This window comes from Thunnus albacares, chromosome 4 (assembly GCF_914725855.1).
Source record: "Thunnus albacares chromosome 4, fThuAlb1.1, whole genome shotgun sequence".
NCBI classification, from domain to species: Eukaryota; Metazoa; Chordata; class Actinopteri; order Scombriformes; family Scombridae; genus Thunnus; species Thunnus albacares.
The window spans coordinates 18,881,291-18,907,558 of record NC_058109.1 but is presented as its reverse complement, the minus strand read 5'-3'; the positions used below and the strand labels follow the sequence as shown (position 1 = coordinate 18,907,558).

General features: G+C 37.5%; 1 protein-coding gene and 1 long non-coding RNA gene across 3 annotated transcripts in view; one reads left to right on the top strand and one right to left on the bottom strand.

Annotated features, from left to right (window-relative positions):
• The window catches only part of LOC122980111, a 51,915-nt gene that overhangs the window by 6,199 nt on the left and 19,448 nt on the right, over positions 1–26,268 (top strand). For both annotated transcript variants that reach the window (XR_006402997.1, XR_006402996.1), the window contains exon 2: positions 21,351–21,497. This is a non-coding gene — a long non-coding RNA (uncharacterized LOC122980111). The remainder of the gene's footprint in view (positions 1–21,350; positions 21,498–26,268) is intronic.
• LOC122980109 (sodium- and chloride-dependent GABA transporter 2-like) lies at positions 247–26,268 on the bottom strand. Its single transcript, XM_044347830.1, has 15 exons — positions 25,726–26,268; positions 25,218–25,402; positions 24,586–24,720; positions 21,340–21,480; positions 20,793–20,880; positions 18,564–18,696; positions 17,211–17,345; positions 16,936–17,039; positions 14,794–14,918; positions 13,895–14,007; positions 13,650–13,787; positions 13,322–13,424; positions 9,104–9,204; positions 7,602–7,772; positions 247–3,016 (listed from the first exon to the last, which is right to left on the bottom strand). Exons 1-15 carry the CDS (start codon positions 25,731–25,733, stop codon positions 2,864–2,866), a joined length of 1,833 nt encoding a protein of 610 aa, XP_044203765.1. The 5' UTR covers positions 25,734–26,268; the 3' UTR covers positions 247–2,863.

The window sequence follows — 26,268 nt, the reverse complement described above, 5'->3', positions numbered from 1 at the left end:
TAAGTACAGCATTAAAGTTAATGTACTTAGTTACTTTGTCAATCATATTATAATTTCAATTCCCTTTCAGATTGTAATAGATATGTTATGTAGTGTAAGCCCGTCTACATTCTTTGGAAAAGGGATGGGGATGCTTTTAGTTGTGTCTAATCAAATGAATGTCCAGTACAGGACAATATACAATAAAAACATTGTAAATATACAATGTACAAATACCACTAAAAATGAATTCAAACTCACACAAGCTCAACATGAAATAAAATTTATTGATTTCTCATAGCATGAATATAATTTGTCAACAAAATGTTTTGCATTTCTGATAGACAGTCCACACTGAGTAACCTGGTATTTACTTGTTGTGGGAACAGACCAGCATTACATATTATACTCTAAAATAACTCAGTGAGAGTAACAGAGGTTATCAAAGATAAGTCAAGAAGAAAAGGAAATCCTCAAATCAGTAACATCATGTGAATTTGAAGTTATTTGTATGTTTTATTGCTATTTATTTAAGTAGATTGATACATTCAGGGGCATGAAAACAATGTTTTTTAGCAGTTTAATGTCAGTTAATGTCCTTGGGCCAATTTTGTCCCGGGAGGACAACAGCTGTCATGTGCTGTCATAAAAAAATTGAAATGGTCTCAAAACAGTATCCTGACTAAACTTTTACATATACAAGTCTGTGATAATCCATCAACATATTTTCCTCTGATCTCAACTATACTTAGAGTAATTCATAATTTCTGCTGTTTTTTTTTTTTTTTTTTACTGAAAAACGAGGTATAATTTCATGTAAATGGGGTCTATTGACCATAAATTACAAAAATAAGTGTAAAACTTGTGGTAATGAGTTGGAATGGAGATGGCTAAAAAGGTGTAACACAGAACTGGATGATAATTTATGATTTATGCTTTATAAACAGTCAAACCAGACAGGGTCAAAATTGACCCGGGAGGGCAAAAGTTGCATGGTCGATGGGAAGACAACAGGAAGGTTAAAACAGTATAAGTCCATTGACACTCCAAACTCAGTGCAAGCTGTTGCACTGCATTTAGTTCTTAAATACTATACTATATACTATATATTATTGTAGTTATTACAGTACATGGATTTGTGCTTCAGGTGCAATGTTGTAACAAACAGACTTTTAGACTTAATTTCTTACATTGCCATAATACATATTATGTCTGGGGTCCAAAAGTCTGAATCCACTACCAATAATTGTGTGTTGTGTGTTTTGTTTGCACAGCATTCACTAAAACATCTGTCAAATCATACATTTTGGGCAGAGCTGCAAGTTCCAGATGCATTTCCACATTTTAAATTCACATTGAATTTTTTTGATAACTTTAATGTTCCTCACCATAGACACACTGTGGTCAGGGTAATTTCCTAATACTAGGGTTATGGCAGTCAGTTACAAATATTTCAACTTCATCTCCAAGAATTATTTTTCAGTTTGGTATGGCCAATTTCTCAAGCACTACAGTATTCATAAACATCAACAGTTGTTGCAATGTAGAGGAAGCTTGCCAAAGGCTCTAATCAGAACCGTAGCAAGTTCTGAATGCTTCACTGTTACAATCAGGGTCGAAACCTTGCGCTATAGTTCTTTAATTCATCCAAAATATATCCAGAATCTGAAGGTGAAGTGATTAAAACTGGTGCATGTATTAATTTGGTGCTGCAAAGTGTAATCTGCAGCAGTGCTATCAACAGAATTTCGAGCTTGTTGTAGTGGTTTTTTAGCTTTTTGACTTTTTACATTTTACTTTTCAACTGGATTTTGTGGTGATTCAAAGAGATCATCATCTCACATTCTCCATCCAGAAAGGGGCTTAAATGCTTGAAATCAGCCTCACTTTGCCACTCAACCTGGCAGTAACCACTTACTAAGCAGAGCAATCATTAATCAAGGGCTAACAACCACAGTGCCATGTCAGAACTTAGCTCAGAAAAAACAGTATTACTAGCATTAAGTCTGTTGTGTTTTTAAGCAGAATGTTTGTACACAGTGAAACCACTCAAAATATTCCTTCATGTGATAAACTGTGAGTGTGAATTCTTGTAAATAAACCACATCACTGAATGAGAAGTGATGGCTGTGCTGACACAGCATAATATGATGTACGGTATGTACTGCCAGCAGTAGTTTGTTTGTTGGTCTTGATAACAGACTCAGGTTTATGGCCCCCACTGTGCTACAACACATTATAGCTTAATATAGTAACATATGTGTTGGTAAATAAATGTAACACAAAGTAAATATATTATATAGATAGCTAATAGAGCCAGAAAATAGAAATTTAAATCTGCCCTGCAGCTGGACATGTAGCTGCAAAGCTTGTATAAGGCAAACCATTTCAAATATATATTTCAAGCTTATATCCACAAATAAAAAAGGCAACATCATCCACTTATAAAGACCTTCTGCAATGTATCTATACATGAGCTGCCACTCCATTTGGAGCCGGGGATTGTTAAAAAAAATTGTTTTGTTTTGTTGTTTTTTGGGGGATGGGATTGGGATTTTAATGGACAGTGAATATCAAGATTGGCAGTTCATGATCCTTTTTGGAGCTGACATATGACACATGGAAATGTTGATTTAACTTACTATACCTATTAAAATGCATTACTCCTCTCAATACTGTGTGTTTACCAAATCATTGTAGGTCTACAGCAGAGGCATTTCACAACAAGTCTGTCTATTGTGCACTTTGCTGACCTGATTTGGTAACTTAATAGAGCTGGAAGAATTTATTGCTCATCATAATTTCTTAAAGATGCTTTACTTGTAAAACTGGAGTTAAAAACTACACAAAAAGACATAAAAAAATCTTAGACATGTTCAGCTTCTCAGACTTGCATCTCCATCTCAACTCCACCACTTCCCTTGTATTCACTGGCAGCAGGAGAAAGAGTGTTGTCGGGGTTCAAAGGGCATTGCTCAGGTTGCTTTGCTGCGTTGTTGTGCGTCTTGATTTCAGGGCGGCAAAGCTGATTAAGGTTCTGTGGAGACAGGTTGTTGATACAACAATCCCATTAGACAAAATATTTAAGTACAATGTAGTAGGTCTCCCAAACTGGTCAGCAGGAACACATTGAAAAAAATGAAAGACTATACACAAACAGTATAAAGGCTCCCTCACTTTTCCTCCCTATTTCTTACGGTCGTCAAATCAGTTGATTGATTGTATTCAACTGAACTCTGAGTTGCAGTGTGAACACATTCAAAAATAATTTTGTCTCATCTTGACTACTAATATTTAAATTATCCAATCCATTTGTTGATACAGTTAAAAAAAAACCCGCTTATGGTGTGTTCACTTTAAGTGAATTTTTTCGTGTGGTGAGATTACATACAAATCAATGCAAAGACGCAAATAGATGTAAATTTTCGTCTATTTTTGAATAGATGCAAATGACACGAATTACGTGACACAAATCATGCAAATACGCAAGTCATTCGCGTGAGTTGAAAATGTTCAATTTAAGCAAAAAATTTGCGTGTATCCCAGGGTTGGACGGGGGGATAATGACTTCTGGAGGAATAAACACACACTGGACCACCATACCAGTCACACCAGATTCTGCTGTAAACCAGAGCCGTTTACCAGTGGGAGGAGTTTATTTTTTTAAGATTTTGGAATTAAAAATTTGATTTATCTTCACTTTTGCTTCTCAACCTAACATAGTTGGAGCTAATACCTGAGTCAAACACCCACCCCAGGTGCTGTCATCAATAATACATCTTACATCTTAAATGCCAGTTAGTTAATATAGTTTTAAAGTTACACAGTATGTAGATATCTATGTCATGTTGCTCCATATTTATGCCTTTAGATGACGTTATTTTGAGTGTGGATGGAACAGCTAATGTTTGCAAAGCATAGCTCTGATCGATTTGAACTCCATTCAGAGAACAAGCATTTTAAAAGTTGTTTGCTTGTTGTCCTGTGGACAGACCTGTAGGGCTGTAGTGTCCTGGTCAACTGATCGATTAGCTGGTCGATATGCTCTCGTCAGACCAAATTCTCATTGGTCAAATAATCTCCGTGTTACTTTCATAAGGAGAAAAGTGTGACATCAACAGCCTTCCAGGATTAATCCATTATTTCCTGCGGTGGGAGGGACAGACTAACAAATTACCTGAAAACAGGGGTATATTCAGAACAGAACAATGGGCTAGCCTTACCGACGTGGAGAAACGTGTGACTGCAGAGTTCACTGTGCACTCTGCCCCGTTATAGCTGACCCTCCCCCTCCCCCTCCCCCGCGACTAATCGATTAGTTGAAGATTATGTACGATTTCAGTCGACCAAGATTTTCTTTGGTTGACTACAGCCCTACAGACCTGACAAAGCATGAATTCAGACTTCAGACAAATCGGCATCATGATGTAGTTATTTCAACATCTTTTTGGTCCGTTTATTGTAATTAAATCAAATGCAAAATCTAAGTTAATTTGGGTTCATACTGCTTTTAAGTCCAGATGAAACAGCAATTTGAGAGTATTTAACCTTCGTATCCTGACATATTTCCGAGTGAAAATGGATAGACAGGCAGGACATAGGACATATAGGAGGAATTTGATTTGAATGTTGAAAAGTGGGCATGTCATAATGAATCTCAGCTCTGTGCCGCTAAAAGTTGCAAATTGATTGATGGGTGGATGTCATGGTATTATTGGTTGAAATTGGTTGGTTGAAGCCTAGGTAAGCAGACATCTTATTTTGTTTTACAGGAAGAAATCATCATTGGATTTTGATATAAGAATGAAGAAATTGATTTTTTTGTATTTTTTGGGCATATATTGTCAAATAGGTGCACAGCATGACTGGAGATGTGATCTAAAAGGGTAAAAAATGCATTTTTCATTTCATCTTGGCTTTAAGGTTTATAGTTATTGTCTGGGATGTGCAGTAAGTCAACAGATTTTTGGGGGGAGTTTTGTGTGCCTTGTTAATGCAGTTTAAGAGCTGATAATGTATCTCTCAGTGTTTACAGGTGAGTGTTGGTATGACTGTTGTTAGCAGGAGGACTGAGCCATCATGATGGCATTCAGGCTGAGCTTCAGTAACATCACTGCGCTGACTCCGATTGCCTGGGCGGGGACTAGTCGATGCCTGCCATTACTCACTGTCTGTTTGGGGTGAATAAACACAAATGTTCCCGCTGGCAAACTTGTGTGCGTAATGCGAATAAAAACAGATGATGAGTAACGTGAGGCGAAAATTTGCTTCGTGTTTGGTGTGAACACACCATTACTTGCACAAGTAACGCGAATATACACAAATAATCCCACGGTCAAGCTTGCGCGAGTAACGCAAATAAAAAAAATGTTCCCACGGTCAAACTTGTGCGAATAACATGAAGCAAAAATTCACTTTGTGCATGGTGAGTTCACACTGAACCTGAAGCAAATTTTTGCCTTACATTACTCATTTGAGTTTGACTGTGGGAACATTTTTTTTTATTCGCCCCAAATGGCCAGCGAGCAACAGCAGACACCAGCTAGTCCCCACCTGGACAAAGGGAGTCAGTATGGTGATGTTACTGAAGCTCAGCCTGCCTGCCATCATGATGGCTTAGTCCTCCTGCTAATAACAGTCACACTGACACTTATCTGTAAACACTGAGACATAGGCTACATTCCCAACTCTTTGTTTGTTTTGCTGTGATAAACTGCGATTAACTGTGATTAACCCGTCACACAAAACTCCCCCCCAGAATTGGCTGACTTGCTGCACTTCCCAGGTGACAACTACAGACCTTGAAGCGGTATTAACACAAAATAAACTTAGATTTTGCTGTGATTTAATTGCAATAAATGGATTAAAAAGTTGTCGAAATAACTACATCATGATGCCGATTTGTAAAAAAGTCTGAATTTGTGCTTTGTCAGGTCTGTCTGCAAGATGACAAGCAAACAACTTTTAAAATGCTTGTTTTCTATTCGCATCTTTGCATTGACTTTGTATGTAATCTCACTGTGTGAAAAATTTGCTTTGTGTTCGGTATGAACACACTATTAGATTTGTTTCAGGTATACAACATGTATCATAGCATATGCATTTTCATACAAACCTAGGAACTACTAGTTTTAATCATTATTGTTTGTTTACAGAAAGATTCGGTCTGAACTACCTGATTTCTACATGATCAGTCTTTCAACCAGACAAATCTAATGGTAACTTTTTGGTTTTCCTGGTCAGTTTGGGACAGGTTTAGGGTCTGCTATGTGAAGAAGGGTGACTGAGAGCAGAAATAGTTTGATTAATAGATAAATACGTTTTTAAGCTTTATTAGATGTCCTAACACTGCCCAGAGATTTATAATATTATTAGACATGATTTAAGAAACTTGGAAAATTATTACAGTGACAATTTTATCCTCCATCTTGTTGAGGTAAACTGCTGAAAAAGTTGCCAGATGATGCTGCGTTACGTTGACGGTATAAAAAATGCTCACTCCAACTTCTTAAATGTTATGATTTTCTGCCTTTCTTTCTTTTATATAATATATCGTTAATTGAATATCTGTGTGTTTTGGACTGTTGATCAGACAAAACAAACAATTTGTCACTTTGAGCTCTTTGAAATATTTATGGGTATCTTTCATCATTTTCTGACAAGTCATTGACTAAATTGAGAAATTAATCATCTTTTCACTCAATAATGACAAAAAATGTTAGTTGCTGCCCCAGTTTTTAATGATAGTTGCCATCCAGTGTACCATGCCTTTGATACAAATGGGACAACATGCTGATCCGTCAAATAAAATGGTGGGAAAATAATCATCAACAACTATAAATATCAGCCTGTACAGACACATAGAGGCGCAAACATACAAACACAGAGCACATAGAAAAGTCTGACCTGTCACTTCTAACCCTTCTCACATTTTTGAGGATCATTAGTGTCAAGTGGAGTATTTTTGTCAAGCACAGTGGCATGTGCAGCTGCATTCCTTGACCACAAAATTGTCAAATTGATAAATTGTTCCTTTCAGTGCTTGTTGTACAACAGTACTTGTAATTGTTGCGTTTTTGTTTTTTTTACTTGAGTGACTAACCATTTATTCCCTGCGGTTGAGGAGTGAGCTGTTACCTCACCATGATTCTCATTAATAAAGAGGATAGTCCTTATTCATTTGTGTTCTATATTATCTTCACTGCCTCAAATTAACCATAAAACTAATTTCAAGGCTTGCAAAGATGATACAAAAAATATTACGTTAACTTAGTTTTGTTAGTCTTCCATGAACACTACTTTTTTAAAAAACAGAATTACAATGAATGAAGAATTAATGAAACTGAAACTACACTTGTAAATAATTTCTGAAATGAGAACAAATTAAACAAAATACATTCTCTGGTTGCAGTTTCTTCAATGAGATTTTTTGTTTTTACATCATTTTAAATTGAATATCTTTGTGCTTTGGACTAGTAGCTTGACAAAACAAGACATTTGAAGATGTCATCTTGGAGTGGAGAAATTAAAATAATTAGTTACAGCCCTGTTAATATTACAATGACTGCATAAGACTGCAATAGGGTTTTCATAGTATTCCTTGCTCTTTACTGAGTACATACCTGCCATATCGTTCCTTTCATCTGAGTAACTTTAAAGATGATCCACAGAGGTACCAGCAGAACACAGAACAGTCCAAGGAACCAGCCCAAAGCATAAGCCCAGGTTGGGTAGACATAGGTTTTGTTGAACTTGAGAGGCTTGTATTTCACCACTGAAAAGATGAAGGTACCCTGGCAGCAGCAACAACAACAACAAAACAACAGTTTTAATTACAACACTGAAATGACGCAACGCTTTCACCAACATCTCTAATCGACACATTTGCTTCACCACTAGTACAGTGATGTCTACTAGGGTCTCAGTGTACTAAAGTTTATCAACATACTAAAGCTTAACATTTTTTTCTATAAATAATGTTTTATTTATTTCTAAAGCAGTGTGGCTTAATATGAATGGCAATGTTGGTTGGTGAGTCCACCACTTTAGACTGAAATATCTCAACAACTACTCGATGTTTTATCATGAAATTTTGTACAGACATTCAAGTCAAGATGAATTATAATAACTTTGATGATCCCCTAACTTTTCATTTAGCGCCAGCATCAGGTCAAAATGTGAATTTGTCCGATAGTTTGGTTATCTGCAAAATTAATAACATTCCCATCAAGCTCAGCTATTCTTTATGTGAAGTGCTAATTAACTAATGTGAATGGTGAACATGGGAAACATTATAAATGCTAAACATCTGCACGTTAGAATTGTCATTGTGAGCATGCTAATGTTAGCATTTACAGCAAGTACAGTCTCACAGAGCTGCTAACATGACTCTCAGTCTTGTTTTATTCCCTCTTTCTTCCCCTCTCTCCATCATCATGTGTATTGTTGTGGTTTTGTTTGGTCTTGTATATTTGTTCATTTAACCTGTACTCATCTCAATCCCTCTTCCTTGTTTTTTGGCTCACAGGCTGTATAGGGTAGAAAGTGAACGGTAGGGAGGGATGGGTGATTGGGAACGGTATCAGAAAAAGAGAATATTTGTTCTATTATATGTCAACATCTACCATGTCTTATGTTTCCTGCATTATATACCATAAACACAGATGGCCATATGATTCTCATTCTCCCTCAGTATGTCCACCACATCACAGTAGGCAATATTTTCTTGCTGTAAAAATACACCTGTTTTCTTTTTTCACCCTAAATGGCAAAGAAAATAGTGTGCCTATCCCCCCAAATGGAGACCATTGACGTGGTGTGTTTGTCAAAATGAAATTCTCAGGAAACTCTTAAAATCCCTGCTTTTAAAACCTTCATCTCCTCCTCATTCCTCAGCTCCTGCTGTAAGCGAATGAGAGGCAATAATGAAATATGAGGACAGGAGAAGACTGGCAGGAAACTCCAAACATCAATGGATTTAGTTTGTGATCACACAAAAAATGTCAAGTTAATAACCAAAAAGAGTTTAGCCAAAACTGCTTCAGCTTTCATTTGTTCAATGCCTTTCTCATAGAAAAGTCTAAATAACTTTCCATGTTATACACAGATAGAATAAACTACTCACCAGACAAACACCAGGGGTAATGTAAAGCCAGCAGAACTTCATTAGTGGCCCTGGTCGGTAACCTATCATGTCTTCAATGTTGTCAAACAGACGATCTGCACCTGTTCATAAAAGCAAAGTAAATACCTAGTTTTAACTTAAAATCCATAGAGATTAAAAAGCATTTTGAACAGTAGCTGAAAACACTTCATTTAAAAACACAAAAAGATTTTGCAAGTCACATTTATATATTAAGCGGGATTGAGGGTAATTTTCAAAAAGTTGTTAATGAAATGTCTCAATAATTGTATGATTAGTCAAATATTGAGTAAAAGGAGCATACAAAAAGAACTGTGTGTCATGAACAGTGTAACAGTGCAAGTTACTGAAAATTAGTAATTAGTTACAGTTATTGCTCTCAAAAGTAAATTAATTAGTTACTAGGGAAAGTAATTTTTTCATTACTTTTAAATGTCTGCTTTAATTCTCTTATTAATGCACATATAGCTATATTATTTTAGTGTTGCTGTGGCACAGTGTGGAACAACTGTTAAACTATCATTGTACCCATTATCACTATGATGAAAAGTAAGTAGTGGAACAATAAAAAAACAATGGATATGTTTTGATCCTCCAAAGGCCTTCGAATCAAGCACTAGTACACAAGTCAGTTTTAATACTCTTTCGGCAGTGTAAAATGAAATGAACTGTTTCTCAGACATTTGACAGTAATTTCTTATCCTAATAGGCCTAATAGTAATAGATAGGCCACCTGCACACTGCCACTTGTTCACTATTTTCACAACAGACAAAAGTATTGAGCCCATTTAAATTTCAGTAATTGTGTTATTTAATTTGAAAAAATTATTAGTTACATTTTTAGTTACCGCCAATAGTAATGGAATTACTTCCAACACAGGTTATGAAGATCTACCACTTAGATGTAAAGAATTATAGATAAGATCATTTATTTTACAAATAACCGTGATGATGTTCATTGACACCATGCAGAAGTTTCTCACAGCTGACTGACTGAATATTCTTAATACCCGCCGTATTGATGACTTATAGATTATGGCTGTTTCTGTTACATAAGTATAATTACACTCACAGCGTTAACATCTATTATTAATAAATGACTGATTTATAATCAAGCCTATGTATTGTATGATATTAAAGAAGCTTAATCGCATGTAAAACTTTCAACATGTTAATTGAGAGTAAGGGAAGTTTATAATACTGAATGACAAAGGACAAAGTGTTAAATTTATGGGCTATGACTAACTCTGCGTGCTGAATCCTGAAATGTTGTCCATTTAAATGTATTTATATTTTACTTGATACAGATTTCTAATAGCCTTGCACCTACCTGTGATTTATGTACAGTATAATATTTTTCTTATGGTGATGACTGACAATTCAGAAGACCTTAGAATCAGTATTCAAAAGTGACATGAAAATATATTTTTCAATTTGTTTTAATAGTAGTAAGTACATTTGATATTGTTCAGGGGTATGAAATTGTGAAACATTTTAAGTAACATTATGAATCATTAAAAGTGTTATAATATGCGCTACTTTGTCATATCACATATTTTTCTCACCCTAGCCTTAAAGCCCACCTCCAGTGTATTTTGGCATTTTAAAGATATTTCATATTTTTATGACAGTATTGATTAGTCACACGGTTTGCCAAATATTTTTTGACAAATAAGGTAATTTTGTGCTCAAAGTGCAAACATTTGAAAACGGAACGATGACGTATGACCATAGCAAAACGCTGCAATCAGAGCGCAGTGCTGTTACTCACAACCGTTCACTGTGTTTACATTCATTAAACCATCTGATGACACCAGGCTGCTACAGAATAATCACACACACACACATCAGACTGGTTGGTTATAACTCATTATTCTGTTTTTTTTATGAAGGAGACATTGAGTCAGCAGGGTTCATCAGCCTCTTTTCCAACTTTCTTTTTAGCAAAAGTAGCGTCTCATGTTTTATCCTTGAAACACATTGTAGCGCAAAGACTGTTGTGTAACATTAATTACTAAACTATGTGACTATGTACGAGGTGAGATAGATTAGAATTATTGCTGTAATAGTGTCGGTCTGATATAATCATAGAAACATTTTTTTTATTACTATCGTTATTATTGTAACTAACTGATAAAAAAAAAAAAAACTACTCCATCTGTCTTTGGGTGCTGATTTGTAGTGATGTGTGTTCATGTCGGGACACTCTGAATCATCCAGACATTTCCTGAAGAAAAGCTTTCCGATTATTGAACTGTTGTTATCACGTTTTACTGTGATTGGCAAAACTGTTTCAGAGCTATGAGAGCAGCGATGTGACTCGCTGAGAGTACTTATTAATCACCACATCTGTTGATGTATATTCACCTTCACTTAGCCCTTTTGCACATTTCGGTGCTGCACATAGGCCTACATGAACCAAGATAGCAGGTGTGCATGGAGACGTCCACACAGTCCGTGCACCAAAGACCCACCACGCTGTATTATGCATTTATTATTCAAATTTTAACCGAGGGTGCAAAATATTAAACTGAGAGTGCAATGCATGCTTTTGCACCCTCATAGAACCGGCCTGGGAGGAAAATTTATGGACATTAACTACAAAATAAAGCAAGATGTCGTTGCTTAGGAGATGATCGATCAATAAAGAAGCCATCATCTGATTTCACCGATTGATTTCACATATCTCTGTAACTGACATTTAACCTAATCTATACAGCTAATACTGTAGTAAGTGGACAGGTTAGGCTATAATATCACCACCATTACGACACATCACCAGTGCGCTAGAATGGCAATCTTGTTGCCATGGTAATGGATTACGTCCAACTATTAACCACACCCCCAGTCTCTGTTTGAGAAAGAACCGTTAAACAGGAAGTAACACTGGCTGGAGCGGGGCTTTAAATCCCTCTGAAGCAGTATTTAAATCCCTGTTGACATGATGGCAGCGTGAAGGACGCGTTTTTATAAAGTGAATGTATAGAGTTCTCTTGGAGCTTTTGTATGTATTCACATTCAAAGAAAAAAGACCAAACACCCCTCCTCAAGAGGATCTACAGCAATGGCCTTCAAGCTTAGATAAGCTTAAACATGAGTGATGGGAAGAACAAAGATGAATGTTAGAGAGAACATAGGAATTAGAGTGAGGACAAAATATCTGGCAAATCAGCTGACAAAGTGTATCGGGTAGAAGTGCATGCCAAATTGGCACAGATGCACAAAAGCTATGTAAGTTATGTATGGAGCCTCAGGGTTCACTTGTAGCTTTAAATCCCTGTGAACATCAATAGTAAAATGTGGGTAAACATGTAATTTCAGGGGCGAGTTCACTGCTTTTCAACCCAGACCTAAAATGTGGTTCATTCACCATCATTTAGAGAACAATCATAAGTAGCAGCCTTAGTTAGGAGAAAATGAACACTTGCAGCTTCTCACGGAGTAAAAGAACTGTTGTTTAAGCCTTCAAAAACCACGATAAATCTATTTTAAGACAAGAGGAAGCTTACAGTAAATTCAGACATGTCTTTAAAACCTAAAATCTTTCTGTTCATTTTAGGTTGATATCAGTATCCATATGTGAGAGACAATTATTAATCTCTCAAATTTGCTTAAGTAACTGACCTGGACATTTTATAGTCAAACTTGTCAGTGCTTTCTGGTGGACAAACCAGAGTCCACCAGACTCTGTTTGGGTCTGAACAAAAGTATAACATTTAGGCTGAGAGGTCTAGAGAGCCAGGAGTGCCTCAGCAGAATATTAAGACATATCTCTGCATAAATTAACCCCCTCAGCCCAATGCACACTAGACAACAATCCATTATGCTGCACAGCAGCTGAAAGTGCTGACCTGAGAAGGCTGTTTTTTGGGGGGTAGTTTTTTGGTTCCAGTGAGCATTTTTTACTCAGATGTTTCAGATTTGCTGGAATAAACGGTTACAAATCTGAATTTAACCAGCAGCTCATATTGTGGCCTTCAGTAATAAATGGCTCAGTGAATCTAAGTGTGGAAATAAAGGCGTCTTACGTGCCATGGTAGGCTACCTATTCAGTGAACTTTTACACTTTTCATCAGTCCTTTTCTGTTTTTAACCATGTCAAAACCTTACAATTTGATAGATTAAACACAATTCCAACATACATAAAAATCAAACCTGTCTGAAGTATATTTTTGCCTGATGCATGACAGGATGACTCACCATATATCCATCCCATTGCTATCGACTGACACACTGAAAGAAGGAGAAGATTGTTGCCGCTACAAACATAATGGTCGAACAGTTGAAGGAAATACAAGCCCCCCTGCAGAAAGATACAGACAATGGTTAGTGCACAAGAAACATCACTCTTGTACAAATTTAATTTATCTTAATTAGATTAGGACTATAGCAGTTAAATGTGCTACAGTACCGACTATATGTAAGTTAAAAAAGGGTAGTGGATTGTTGGTCACCACCTTTTTTAGAGGGTATAGAGACTAACTTTTAGTCACCAAAAGTGATGTGAGAGACAAAGTAGAGTTTTCACCTCTGTGACAAGAAGGAGACCAAGAAAGAAACAGATGGAGCAGAGACAAAGCAGCAGCAATTCTCGTCGATAAGCTCTCCGAAAAACAGTGGGGAACATGTCCGTCACGGAGGTCATCAGGCACTCCAGACTCACAAACTGACAAAGACACAGACCACTGATCAAACTCAAACATTTCAACAAAAACCTAAGCATAAATATTTTGAGCATTAGTATCTGATTAATGCAAAACATTTTTATCTCACCTGTGTGTCGGCACCCAACAGGATTACCATGATGAAGAAGCATATAGCCCACAACTGAGGTAAAGGCATCATGGCTACTGCCCGTGGATAGGCAATAAATGCCAAACCAGGACCTGTATTTAGACACATTTTGTTATTTAATGTCACTTTGTTTGTGTCATTGAATGGAGATACAACCTTTTTATTATAATAGAATGTAGATTGTTTTTCTAGGGAAACTATATTAAACTGTACTTCTATGTCTTGCTATTTACCAGCTAATACAGATACATCTTTGATAAGCTAATATTGGCCCACTGATTAATCAGCTCTATTGTTAATACATGACAAATTTGGTGCTCACTTGCTTGGAGCAGAAACATTTACTTGGCCTACAAACAAACTATATAATGTAACAGAGCAAAAGAAACAGAAATCTGCCAATACACCAAGGCTGACATTCACAGTTTATGTAATCCTCCTATAAGGAGGATTAATGGTTGTCATAGAAACAAAACTTGGCAAATACTTGATCAGCAGTGTTTCAGTGGAAAAAATGTTTTTTTAGTGGAAGGAAAGGAAGATTGTCTCTAAAATTAAAATACAAGCTCTAACCATTTACCATACCTAGTAAAAAAATACTATGTATTAAATCTTTTTAAAATTTTTGAGCACTACATTTAAGATGAATTAATGAATACAAACATTTGTGGTGAAATCAGGGCAAACCCACTCAATTAACAGATTTGACTGTTCAATAGCTTGATGAATCATAGCAATGATTGTCACAAACAACAGCTAAACTCTCCACTCTGTCTACAAGCTTTATGATTATTTAAAAGGAGCTCTTTACATAAACAGAGTTGTATTTATATAAGTGATTATATACTGTTAAACAAGTGGTGTTGTGATGTTCTTACCGGATGCGGCCACTTCAGATATTGGCAGTCCTTGTTCATAGGACATGAACCCCAAAACTGAAAAGATAGCAAACCCTGCCACAAAGCTTGACCCGCCATTCACCAAACACAGAACAAATGTGTCCCTGAGGAGAAAAAAAAGAAAAACACCAAATATTAGAAAGTATTTAACATAAATGAAGGATTCTTTGGTAAATTTGTTTTTTTCAATGAAAAGAAAACAGTAGAGCATGATAGAGATAGTGGTACTGTTGGAATAAATTTGGCTGCTCAAGACACAAATTATTGTCTTTGTACAGTGTTTGAGTCTTGAGTTTGAAAAATATTATATACTGAGGGCGGTAAAACATTTTGTACTTTATGTACACTGAAGATGACTGATGTAAATATTAACTTGTGGTGAATTGTTTCTGGGTGTTATTAATCTGTCTTTCATTATCTCTGACCTGAAGACGAGCTTTCAATTTGAAACTGGTCAGCACTTCTTTAATCATGCCTGACTACCTCAAAGCTTTACAATACTAGACTTCATCTCCTTTAAACATTTCTTACTTTGATGCCCCCCAGTGGTGGTATCAAAAAACACAATGTGGTAGACAGCAATACATGCTGAAAGCAACTCATAGAGCCCTATTTTCCTGAAATAGGACGCAGGCGCAGATTTAAGTCTTAATTCCTGGTGCATGTGAGTGTGACCAAAACATTATTGCAGTTTTCCTGACAGCCAGCACTGGCACACTCTGGGCTCATCCAGGTGCAGCCAGGTGCAACGAGGAGAGACTGAACACATTAATAGTGGGAGGAATACAGAATCAGCAGGTGGAGTCTGGATGAGCCTCAGTGATGACCAATCACATGAGCTCCTCTCGTCCCCTTTAAACGCAGCAACAGGTGAAACGAGGGAGAGAGGCTGAGTGAGAGAGATACATTCTGGACACCCCAAATATTAATATACATCAATCCAAATATGCTGACAATGGTAGAATGAAAATAGAGCTGATTCTCATGTGTGCTGCAGCTGCTGGCATAACGGTACTGCTGCTTATTTTGTGGTTATAGGATAATTAAAACGCAGTTCTACTCCTCCTCTGCATATTTAAAAGTCCTCATTTATGCTCTCTCAAATCAGAGACTGTAGATGAAATGCGCATCGTTCCTGCCGCTGTGTGATGACTACAGCTGTTTAATAAACATGGAAAAGATCCAGCATTCTACAAGTTGTTGTGGGAAATTCATGCATCCAACAGGATGTATTTCTGAGTTCCGGGTCACCGGAGTATGCTCATATGGATGATATTGATAAAAATCTTACTTAAAAATTGGGTTTTGATTTTCACATCAATCTGCAGTAGATGGGAAAATGTGTAGCAAACTGAAAGGGGCAAAATTTAACTTGCTTGTGCCTCTGCCAACCGAAGCCACAAAAATTGCCATGCGTCTGTGTGTGCGATAAGAGGTGGTCTGAGCACGTTTTATTACAGACGCAATTTCATGCCATAATAAGCACCAAAATTGCACACCTAATCTGCATAAACACAGCCTCAGCTGCACCTCTCCTGCCACGTTTGTGCAAGTATGCTTGTTTGGTGCTAGGACGTTACCAAACAGGCACAGATGCAAAAAAAAAAAAAAAAAAAAGACTTGCACCTGAGGAAAATTGCATAAAGACTGCAGGAAAATAGAACAGAATAGAATAAATAGTATAATAAAAAAATGCTATGATCACATAAAAGTTCGACTGTACCGTAGTTATCACTGTAGTGGCTAAAAGTGGCTGAAGAAATGTATTTGAATTCCCTTTTATCATTTTTTTTCATTTTCAACTTAAGGTTTCAGGATCTTATCAACTGAGCAATTGTCTTTTTAACTTTTCCAAGTTTACGCAATATATTGCATCACAATTTTTTGTACTAAACCAAAGATTAGAAACAATAAACATTAATTGAGAACAATTTGACATAAAATAGGGATATATATGTTTCTATAATAGACAAGGGTACATACAGACATATGAATATGACTCAAGTCAAATCAAATATTTGGATGTTTGAGACAATGAAAGACAAATTGGATCTCAGGCCAATTTTCTGCACATGTTCTGATGGTGCACTCAAATTAAAAAGGAAACAAAGGAGCACTTACTTGTAACAATCATTGTTATACTGATTGTAACTGCCTAGAGCTGTCAAACTCCCCTGACAAATCCCAAAAGAGAAAAGGACTTGTGCCCCTGCGTCCATCCAAACCTGATCAAATGTGAAAAATAAATGTTAGTAAATTTTCTACTAATTAAACTAATGTAAGAATGGAGACTGGTGAAATTCAGATATTTTACAGTATTTGGGCTTCCAGCAGAAGGCGACTGAGCTGGCAGCTTGTCTTGGTATTTATGTTGAATTGTTGACTTTATTACTTACTTGAGGGTCCACCAACCTTGTCGGGTCAGGATAAAGGTAGAAAGCTAAGCCATCCATAGCTCCCGGTAAAGTGAGTCCACGAGCCAACAGAACCACCAACATCACGTAGGGGAAAGTGGCTGTAAAGTAAACTACCTGTCCACACGAAACAAAGGCAGGTTTTTCTTTTTAAAATTATTTTTCAAAAAGCATTTATTATTGGAATCTGAGAAGAAACTGCAATACAACAGCTACAGTACAAACAACGATCAAATACAGGGTAACATTGAACTGTAAATCAATTACTGCACTGTATGCTGGGTCTTCTCAAAGACTGATACAAAGTCCATGTTTGTGACCAGCATCAGTTTCTATGTGTGTTTACCGCAGTTCAATCATAGGAAGTGTGATGTCATTACCATGACAAGTTGCCACTGGCTGTCAGTGATTTGTGAACTTTATCACTAATGCTAGCAGCAAATGTTACTTTCAAAGTTGTTGAGGAGAACCGAGAATTTCAAAAGACATGGAGAGAGAAATATGCTTTCATGTTCCCTCAGTCCTGCCCTGTGTGCTCTTAAATTTTTCCTTTTAAAGTTGTTTGCTCTCTTCATCAACCTTCCTTTGCCAGCTTGAAAAGCCACAACATACAACATACAGACAGGTGACAAATTAAAGGAAAACCCTGAATGAATGAGTGTGTTTCCACACAGGTTTACCACATGATACAGTTAAAGCAATTAATATCCTATTATGCTCTGTGAGATGTATAAAAATGTTGAGCAGGCTCAGTGTACCTTGATCTTGTATTAACATGGCAAGAGGAAAATATCTAAGTGTCTCTGATAAAGGGTTTATTATCGGGTTGTTCCAGCATAACATCATCAAAACGTCAAATGAGGAATACTTCTCATATTCAGTTAGATCCCCTCTCTGGCTATTATTATTATTAGTCATATCTCTATTATATTTATCATTGTTATTGTTATTATTGTTGTTATTATGCTTCTCTGTGTCCCTCTCCCCCCTCTCCCCCTCCCTCCCTCTTTCTCTCTCAACCCAACCGGTCAACGCAGATGGCCAACCACCTAGAGCTCGGTTCTGCTTGAGGTTTCTTCCTGTTAAAGGGGAGTTTTTCTTTGGCGCTGTTGCCAAGTGCTGCTCATGGGAGAATGTCGGGTCTCTCTAAATTAAAGAGTACGTTCTTGACCTGCTCTATGTGAAAAGTGCCCTGAGATAACTTTTGTTATGATTTGGTGCTATATAAATAAATTGAAAAATTGAATGTGATCCCAAAATTAAATTCTATAATGAAAGGAACACACACGCATCCACATATACAAAATCCTATGTCCTCAAATGACAGTTTTTTACCTTTCCAGTGGATCTCACTCCTTTCCACACACAGAAGTAGCACAGGATCCAAGCCAGTAAGAGACACAAGGCCAACTCCCACCTCAGGCTACCGATCTCCTCAATCCCTTTAGATATACCCAGTACTCGTCTCCTGAAAAGAGAAACATCATATTGCAAAAACTGGGGCAGACAAATAGTTTGGAGACAAAAACACTGTTTAGTTTATATTAGTCTTGAACTTTGTTCAAGACTAATATAAACTAATAAAGAAGGTTATTATAATAGTGAAGAACAACTGATCATTGTGACTGATCACATGGTGTTGTTACTACATTACACCATATTCATGTTTAAAAATGATAAAAATCTTTTTTGGCCCTACAGAAGTAAAGTTTCAATTTTGGGTAAATATGAGTAATTGAGATAATTCAAACTAACATTACACTTCTACAGATTACTACTGCAGTGCGCTCATGTCAGTTCTTGTACAACCAGACATTTGTAGCTCAGCGTATGAAAAACAGAATGTAACACAGTGAAGTTGATAGGGAAGAAAGATGGACGAGTAATTATTTGTCAAAATGTAGCTGGTGTGGGACAATATAAAGTATCAAACAGACTCCTTTTCTAAATGATATCATTTATCCAAAGTCAACTTCATTAATCATAGTCAAAAGGTTTGGGGAAAGAAAATCCTCCCTGAGAGAGATCAAAGTTGTCCCAGTGGTGCTTTCTTTAACATTTCCTAAAAAATGGATCAACTTTGCAGAAAAAATGTGTTTCAAGTCAGATTGGTTGCCTCTGAAACTGCCTGACGAGATATGATAGTAAACTGAGCGTGACTCGGCAATATGGGAACTTTGACGCCCTGTTTTAAGTCTTTTCTGCCAAATTCGGTTGTACAGCCAAATACTTTTTTTTTTTTTCTTGTTTGTTGGGTGCGTCTTGACTCAAAGAAAGTTAACTTAGGGCCCTATAATTATGGAGGCGCAACAACCAGTGTGCCGACTGATTAGTACTTTCCTGACCTTGAAATTCATTTTGCCTGTCAGAGGCTGGAGGGGAGGTGCAAACAAGAAGGAGGTTCATTCAAATTGTGTTTTGGTGGAAACTGTGTCTGCACTGAGAATAGTCTCAGAAACACATCTGTTTCTGGCACAAAGTCAATTTATCAACCGGAGCAAACTAAATATTTGCCGCAAATAACGGCATAATGCTTAAAATGTAAATAAACTATTTCAATTAAACACTCTCCCACCAGTAGATTTGTTTAAATAAAAAAATAACAATGTGGTTCAAGCAGGAATGGTGGTGAATCAGTTACATTGATCGATGTTCATTAAATCCCTGCAGCCAACGAAAGGCAGCAGGACAGATATGTTGATAAATATGTGATTAGAAAAATGCTGCACTAGAGTGCAGTGCCACTATGTACGGCTGTCCACTTCAATTACGTTAAGTCAACACCTGGCTGCGACAAAATAACCACAGTTTTATACATGCATCAGTCTCGTCAGTCATAACTCTGTATTCTTTTTATGTGGAAGATATCTCATTACCAGGGCTCATTACTCCTCCTGTGCATTGTTGTTTCCTTTCCAACTTTGTTTCATACCAAATGACCAATTACCAAACAATGTGACCAATGAACAACATCAGATACACAGGAATTAAACAATCATTTAAACAGCTTCACCAACATTCTTTGTTATTTATTTCTATCCTCAATATACTAGTCAACTATATATAATTTCCTGAAGAAGTGTCTTTTGATTTATTAATCACTACACCCTCCGATATATATTCACCCTCATCCAGCCATTTTGCACTTTGTGCTAGTGAACCTACAGTAAATAACCCAAAATAATAGTAGGTGTGCTTGGAGACGCCCACACAGTCTTTGTGCTTGTCACTGTGCTTGTGTCACTAAAATAGGGCCATTAAAAAAGAAAAAGTTTGTTCTTGATACATAAAAAAAAGTTTAAGAGTTTCAAGTTCAAAAAGTGTTTTGACGTTAGGACTGATGGTGGCACTAGAGGAACTTCCTTAAATGTGCAGGTTACAGGTATCCTACACTGGGTACTATTGAGCAGTTACAACCAAAAGGCCTCTTTACATACTAATGTTTATAAAAAAACACCTATAGGTTTTACAGACTGCCACAGACAAATAAATACAAAACAACAGGGTACCAATGCACCTTCAATATTTAGCCCCTCAAAAGCGTGATTTGCAAACTTCACTTACTCCCAGAATTCTGTTGCAGGCGTTGTTGCGTTTGCACCTGCTGTCCAATTGGATGACACATTTGTTTTATCAAATTCAACGCAGTATTCTAAGAGAAGGAAAAACACATACAATGAGATATTTTAATTGATCAAAGTAAAAGTTAAGAGACAGAGACAGTATTATATAATCATCAAATAAAGCAGTCAGCATTTTTATAATAATTTGAGATGTGAAGGACCCTTCCTTTCTTAATGTGCTAAAATTTGTCTAATTCATCAGAAGTCTGACTGATATCGTTAGAAGTGAGGGCCGACCACAGCGAAAACACCCTTACACCACATTACCCACAGGCGCCACACCTGCTGTAACTGCTGGAATGAACAGTGTCCGTGTCAGTTTTATAACTGTCAACACATTACAGGACTGCTGTGAAATCAATGACTTGATCTATCAATCAATCAAGAGCGTAAGCAATTTTCTTGGAATTTTGGTATTTCCAGGTATTTGAAGACGTGATGAAAACTCACAGATGTCTGTTCTTCACATATTAAATCTGCATGCTTACCTGTGTTCCAGGTGTTCCTGCAGCTGGCCCACGGGACCTCAGCGCTGAAAGACGAGAAGAGGTAGAAGAACGCCCAGGCCTGGATGACAATGTATGATACTGCAGCATATGCAATCACTACCTGGGTGGCGTAACCGATCCCTGAGGAGACAGACAAGGTGTGGTTAACGTAGATTATTGATAATGATGGACAAAATTATACTGCTGCACATATAGTATGAAGTCTGTTGTCTGTAAGAGAGTTTATTTGTTGAAGTTTCAACTGGGTTGGGTGGTTGGTCATATGACTAATCAATTCAAAATATCAGCAGATCACATCTGTAAAGCAGATTGGTGACAGATCGCTGTAAGCTGGCACAGCTTCTGAGGCAGGTAGATTCACTCCAGACGGGCATACTTGCTCACAGTGCAGCTTTACACACTGACTGAAGGTGTAGAGTTCCCTCTTGCTGTGCCAGCTGGCACACCTGTTTTAGCCAGGGTTAACTGACTGGTGACAGGTAAAAGTTTGAGATCTTGTTTCAGTCGGAAGGAGATCTCCAGAGAAAGAGAGAGTGACAACTACATCACAGAGGTAAACAGAGCCACTCTGTCTCCGGCTAGTTTGTTTTCTGTGTTTTGTTTTTGTTTTTTGTGCTCGATATACTATACTTATTTTTCTGTGTGGTAAACCTCCATTTTTGTATCGGTTTCAACATTGGCACTGTATTTAATTTTGGGCCATCCATCAGGCATCCTCCTGGTTGCAAAAGCATCACATGAATCCATGACTGAAAACAGTCCCCAACATTTTTTTTTTTTTTTTAACCTCTTTTTGAGTAACATTTTCTAAAAACTACTACACTGAAGAGTTTGAGGCTCTTCAGTGACACAGATGGGCAGAGAAGACAAAAAGTGTTGAGAGACAGACTAACATACTTTTGGTTTTGGTCTTTTCATATGACAATTACATTGGCAATTAAAAAAACAGATGAACTGACTGTATGAACAACAGTATTGCCTTTCTGTCTTTGCACCTGTAGGGAGGTCTCTGTAAATTTCCACACATTATACACACTGGCACAGTGGATCGGCAGCCTTTGCTTCTCTTGGTTGATACCAACTGCTTTTATAATATTTCTGAGTAAGTAAACAGAATATGCTCAAACAAGTCAGAAAACAATCCATTTATCAATCTGTCATCCATTTGGGTGTGCGTGCCACAGTCTTATTTGCTGGCATTAGTGGGTGGAGATATCAAGTATGATATCTGGCTCTCAGAGGAAAATCAACATGTTAACTTGTGGGAACTAATTTTGTCCGTAAGTGCTTCAACACTTACAGAACACACTAATGACTGAAAGGGATTTTGTTGGTGAGAATGAACACTTGAACTCAATGACCTCAGCCCACTGAGGATAGATATCTGTAACGTCTTTCAAATCCCTACATAAAATGTTTTTTTTAATGCATTCTTTTATGCTTCTTCGAGTTGTACTTTTCCATCCTTCCTTTAATTTTTATATATTTTATATTAATGATCTTATTGTTTTTATTTGCCTTCACCTTTATTATTTGCTTCTTTTCTTTTCTTTTCTCTGTAACGCACATTGTAACTGGGAAAATAATGGTCATTTTGACTTATCGTAGCAGGAAAAGCACAGGTGATACTAATATCCTTAACGACGGCTCTGCTCTATTCAAGTGTCTCACTGAGCAGTGACAGTGAACCAGCATGCACAAAAACAAGACTGTGCCATGAACCCAGCTAAATGAAATTCAGTTTCATCATTCATTTTATTATTTACACATTGATGATGTGATTTTCCTGCTGTGACATTCAAAAAACATCTTCTGTGAAAAGAACCAGTGTTCAGCACCAGTTAATTTTAGGTTTCTCAGGTTTGATAATCACGTCTGTTACGACACACAGGTGTTGATCATGAGAGCTGATTCAGTTAGACAATAGTGCTTTCTTGAGTTTGGAGCCTTTTTTTTCCCCAAGGAATTGTAGGTTTTTTGTTCTTAAATTACCAACAAGTTTATCCTCGACTAGTTTATCCTTCAACTGTGCTCCAAACAGTGTTTTGAGTTGTTTTTTAATATATATTTACTAGGGATGCACAATATTATCGGCACGTCATCGGTATCGGCCGATAAAAGCTCTAAAATGAAATATCGCCTCTGGTGAATTCTGCTGATTATGAGAGGCCGATATGTTGCCATCTCCTCCGCTGCCTGACTGTGCTTCTCTTGATGGACTGTGTCACCCTGACGGTCCCGGTGCTTCCTCCGCAGGCTCCACTTCACTCAAGCTGCCTGTCAGACCCGCTGCTTCTTCCCACTTGAACCCGAATAACAAACCGGGGCTCGGTGCTCCACATAGAGAGCCAGGGCTAACGTTAGCTGGGAGGCTAGCAAAGGTGCTAGCTGGCTGTGCTTCCCTCCGGTCATGCTGCGGCTAACACTCCACTAGCCTCCCAGCTAACGTTAGCCCCGGCTCTCCATGTGGATCCAACTGGACCACTGAGCCCCGATTTTTTCTTTGGGTTAAAGTGGGAAGAAGCAGCGGGTCTGACGGGCAGCTGAGTGAAGTGGAGCCTGAGGAGGAAGCACCAGGACCATCAGGGTGACAGTCCATCGAGGCGTTGCGGTGCTGCACAAATAAGAAATTCCTCAGCTGACAGGATGCACCACTCTGTTTGAAAAATAAAAAACTTCATCTTCTTCTTTTTGGTTTATAACGGCGGTTGGCAACCAGCGTGTTAGGTACATTACCACCACTTTCTGCTCCGGTGTGTGGACCAGAGATTAAATCCTACACGTTAATCCTGTCTGTCTAATAAACTCAAAGAAAACTCTACTGCTCCACCCACTTGGCAAGTTCATTAAAGTTTTAATGCTGAGCTCCTGAGTCCAGTCTTCCTAAATTCTTCCTTCACATATTGTTTTTCTTGATCATACTTAGTACAATCTATGCTTGCATGCATAATAGTCTCCTCAGCCAGCTGGAAAAAAAATATGTGCATATATCGGTATCTGCAATCGGCCACATTGAATTGGAAATATCGGCATATCGCAAATCCAATATCGTGCATCCCTAATATTTACCAATTAGATATAATGCCACATTCATTCAATAAGTTATTTATTATACTTTGTGTTACAAAACACTTTGTTAATGTATATTTCTATAGTTATTAATGTATGTGGAAATTAAATGGAACAAACATTTAAACACAACTCAGTTCCTCTTACAACACTAACCTTCAAACAAGGGGCAGAAATGCCTCCAGCAAGTAATGCATCCTTGAGATGTGAACTGCCCCATCGCTGTCTCCAGGAGGAACATTGGAATACCACAGGAGAGAAGAAATAGGACATAGGGAACCAGAAATGCACCTGGGAGGTACACAAGAAATGTATAAACATATTGTCAAAATGAAGGAGGCTGTTTTTATCAAGTGCACCATTTTACACGATCAAGATTGTTCATGACTTTTCCTGTATTTTGTATTGCTACATCTGAATACAGTATTAGTAGGCCCACATGGGTTCTTTGCAGGGAGACCTTTATTTTACTTAATCTTTTTTTCCTAAAGAAATGTATGTTAATGACTAACTTCCAGATTTGGCAAAAAGAATGGTCTCCTTTGTCCCTTGATTCACATTTAGTTACACAAAGAAAAAAAAACTTCAGTTTCTTTAATAACAAACAACAGCTTTGTGCAACGCTTGAGTAGCCTCCTTATCATTTAAATCTATTTATATGTCAAGGTTATTTTTCCACTTGTGTTGACATTGCATTTTGATTAACTGTGGTTGCTTGACTTTGTACAGGAAACAGTAAATGTAAAAGCATACATATGATTTTTTTGTCATTTGGGAATCCCACTTACCTCCCCCATTTTTGTAGCACAAATAAGGGAACCTCCAGAGGTTTCCCAGTCCAACCAGGGTTCCTGCCACAGCCAGCAGGAACTCCAACTTGTTCGCCCACTGGCCACGGTCCAACAACTGAGTCTTCTTCACTAGACTGTTATCCTGATCAGGCACCTCAAGGCTGTTTCCTTTGAGGAATTCTCTTGACATGGTCAAAAAGCAGATTAATATTGAATAGTACAACCTGAAAAATTCTTTCACCTCCTCTACATTTATAGGACAAGGACTTTCAAATATTTGTAACTCTGGGCTGTGCACAGAGACAAAACTACTCAGCTGACTATTGTTTGGCACTGCTCATAAGCTTTATTTATTTATTTGTTTGTTGAACTTAAGCTTGCAGGATTATGAGGAATGGAAAGTTTTCACCCAGCGAGTGTTCAACAGAAAGCTGCACCTACTGGAGCACATTTCACAATTAAAGCGATGCATTTAGTGTAAAACAAAAACACAGTGAATACTTACCCCTCCATCACAAAGCCCCCTCCCCCAAGAGTTGCCTACAGCAACAACAAACTGATCAGTATTCCTCTCAGCTGGGTACACTGCGGGATCTCTACACAAACAACATGTCATGAGCAGAGCCAGAGTGAGAAACAAAGTAACTATGGTTTCCTTTTGGCTCCTCTATGACCTAATTATTGTCGGATTGGTCTGCACACCATGCGGTCTCACTAGAAAAAGTTTTGGCTCTGACAAAGGTTCAAGGTATACCACTTCCGTGCTGTATTTTTCCACTCAGACAGGAGCAGCTTGAGTCATTAAGATTAGCACAGTTGCTAACAACTAAACCAAATCAGCTGAGTCGTCTCTGCTATGTCACTGGCTGTACAGGCAACCGTCATCTGCCAATTGGGAATTTGTAGCTTTGCCTCATAAATCATGCAGAACAATACCAACAGCCACTGGGTTGAGTTACGTGACTCACTGTATTTGTTTATTATGTTTGTGTTTAATGTTTATTATTTTTTACTGTATAGCATGTTTGTAAAACTGTTCATCTCTCAC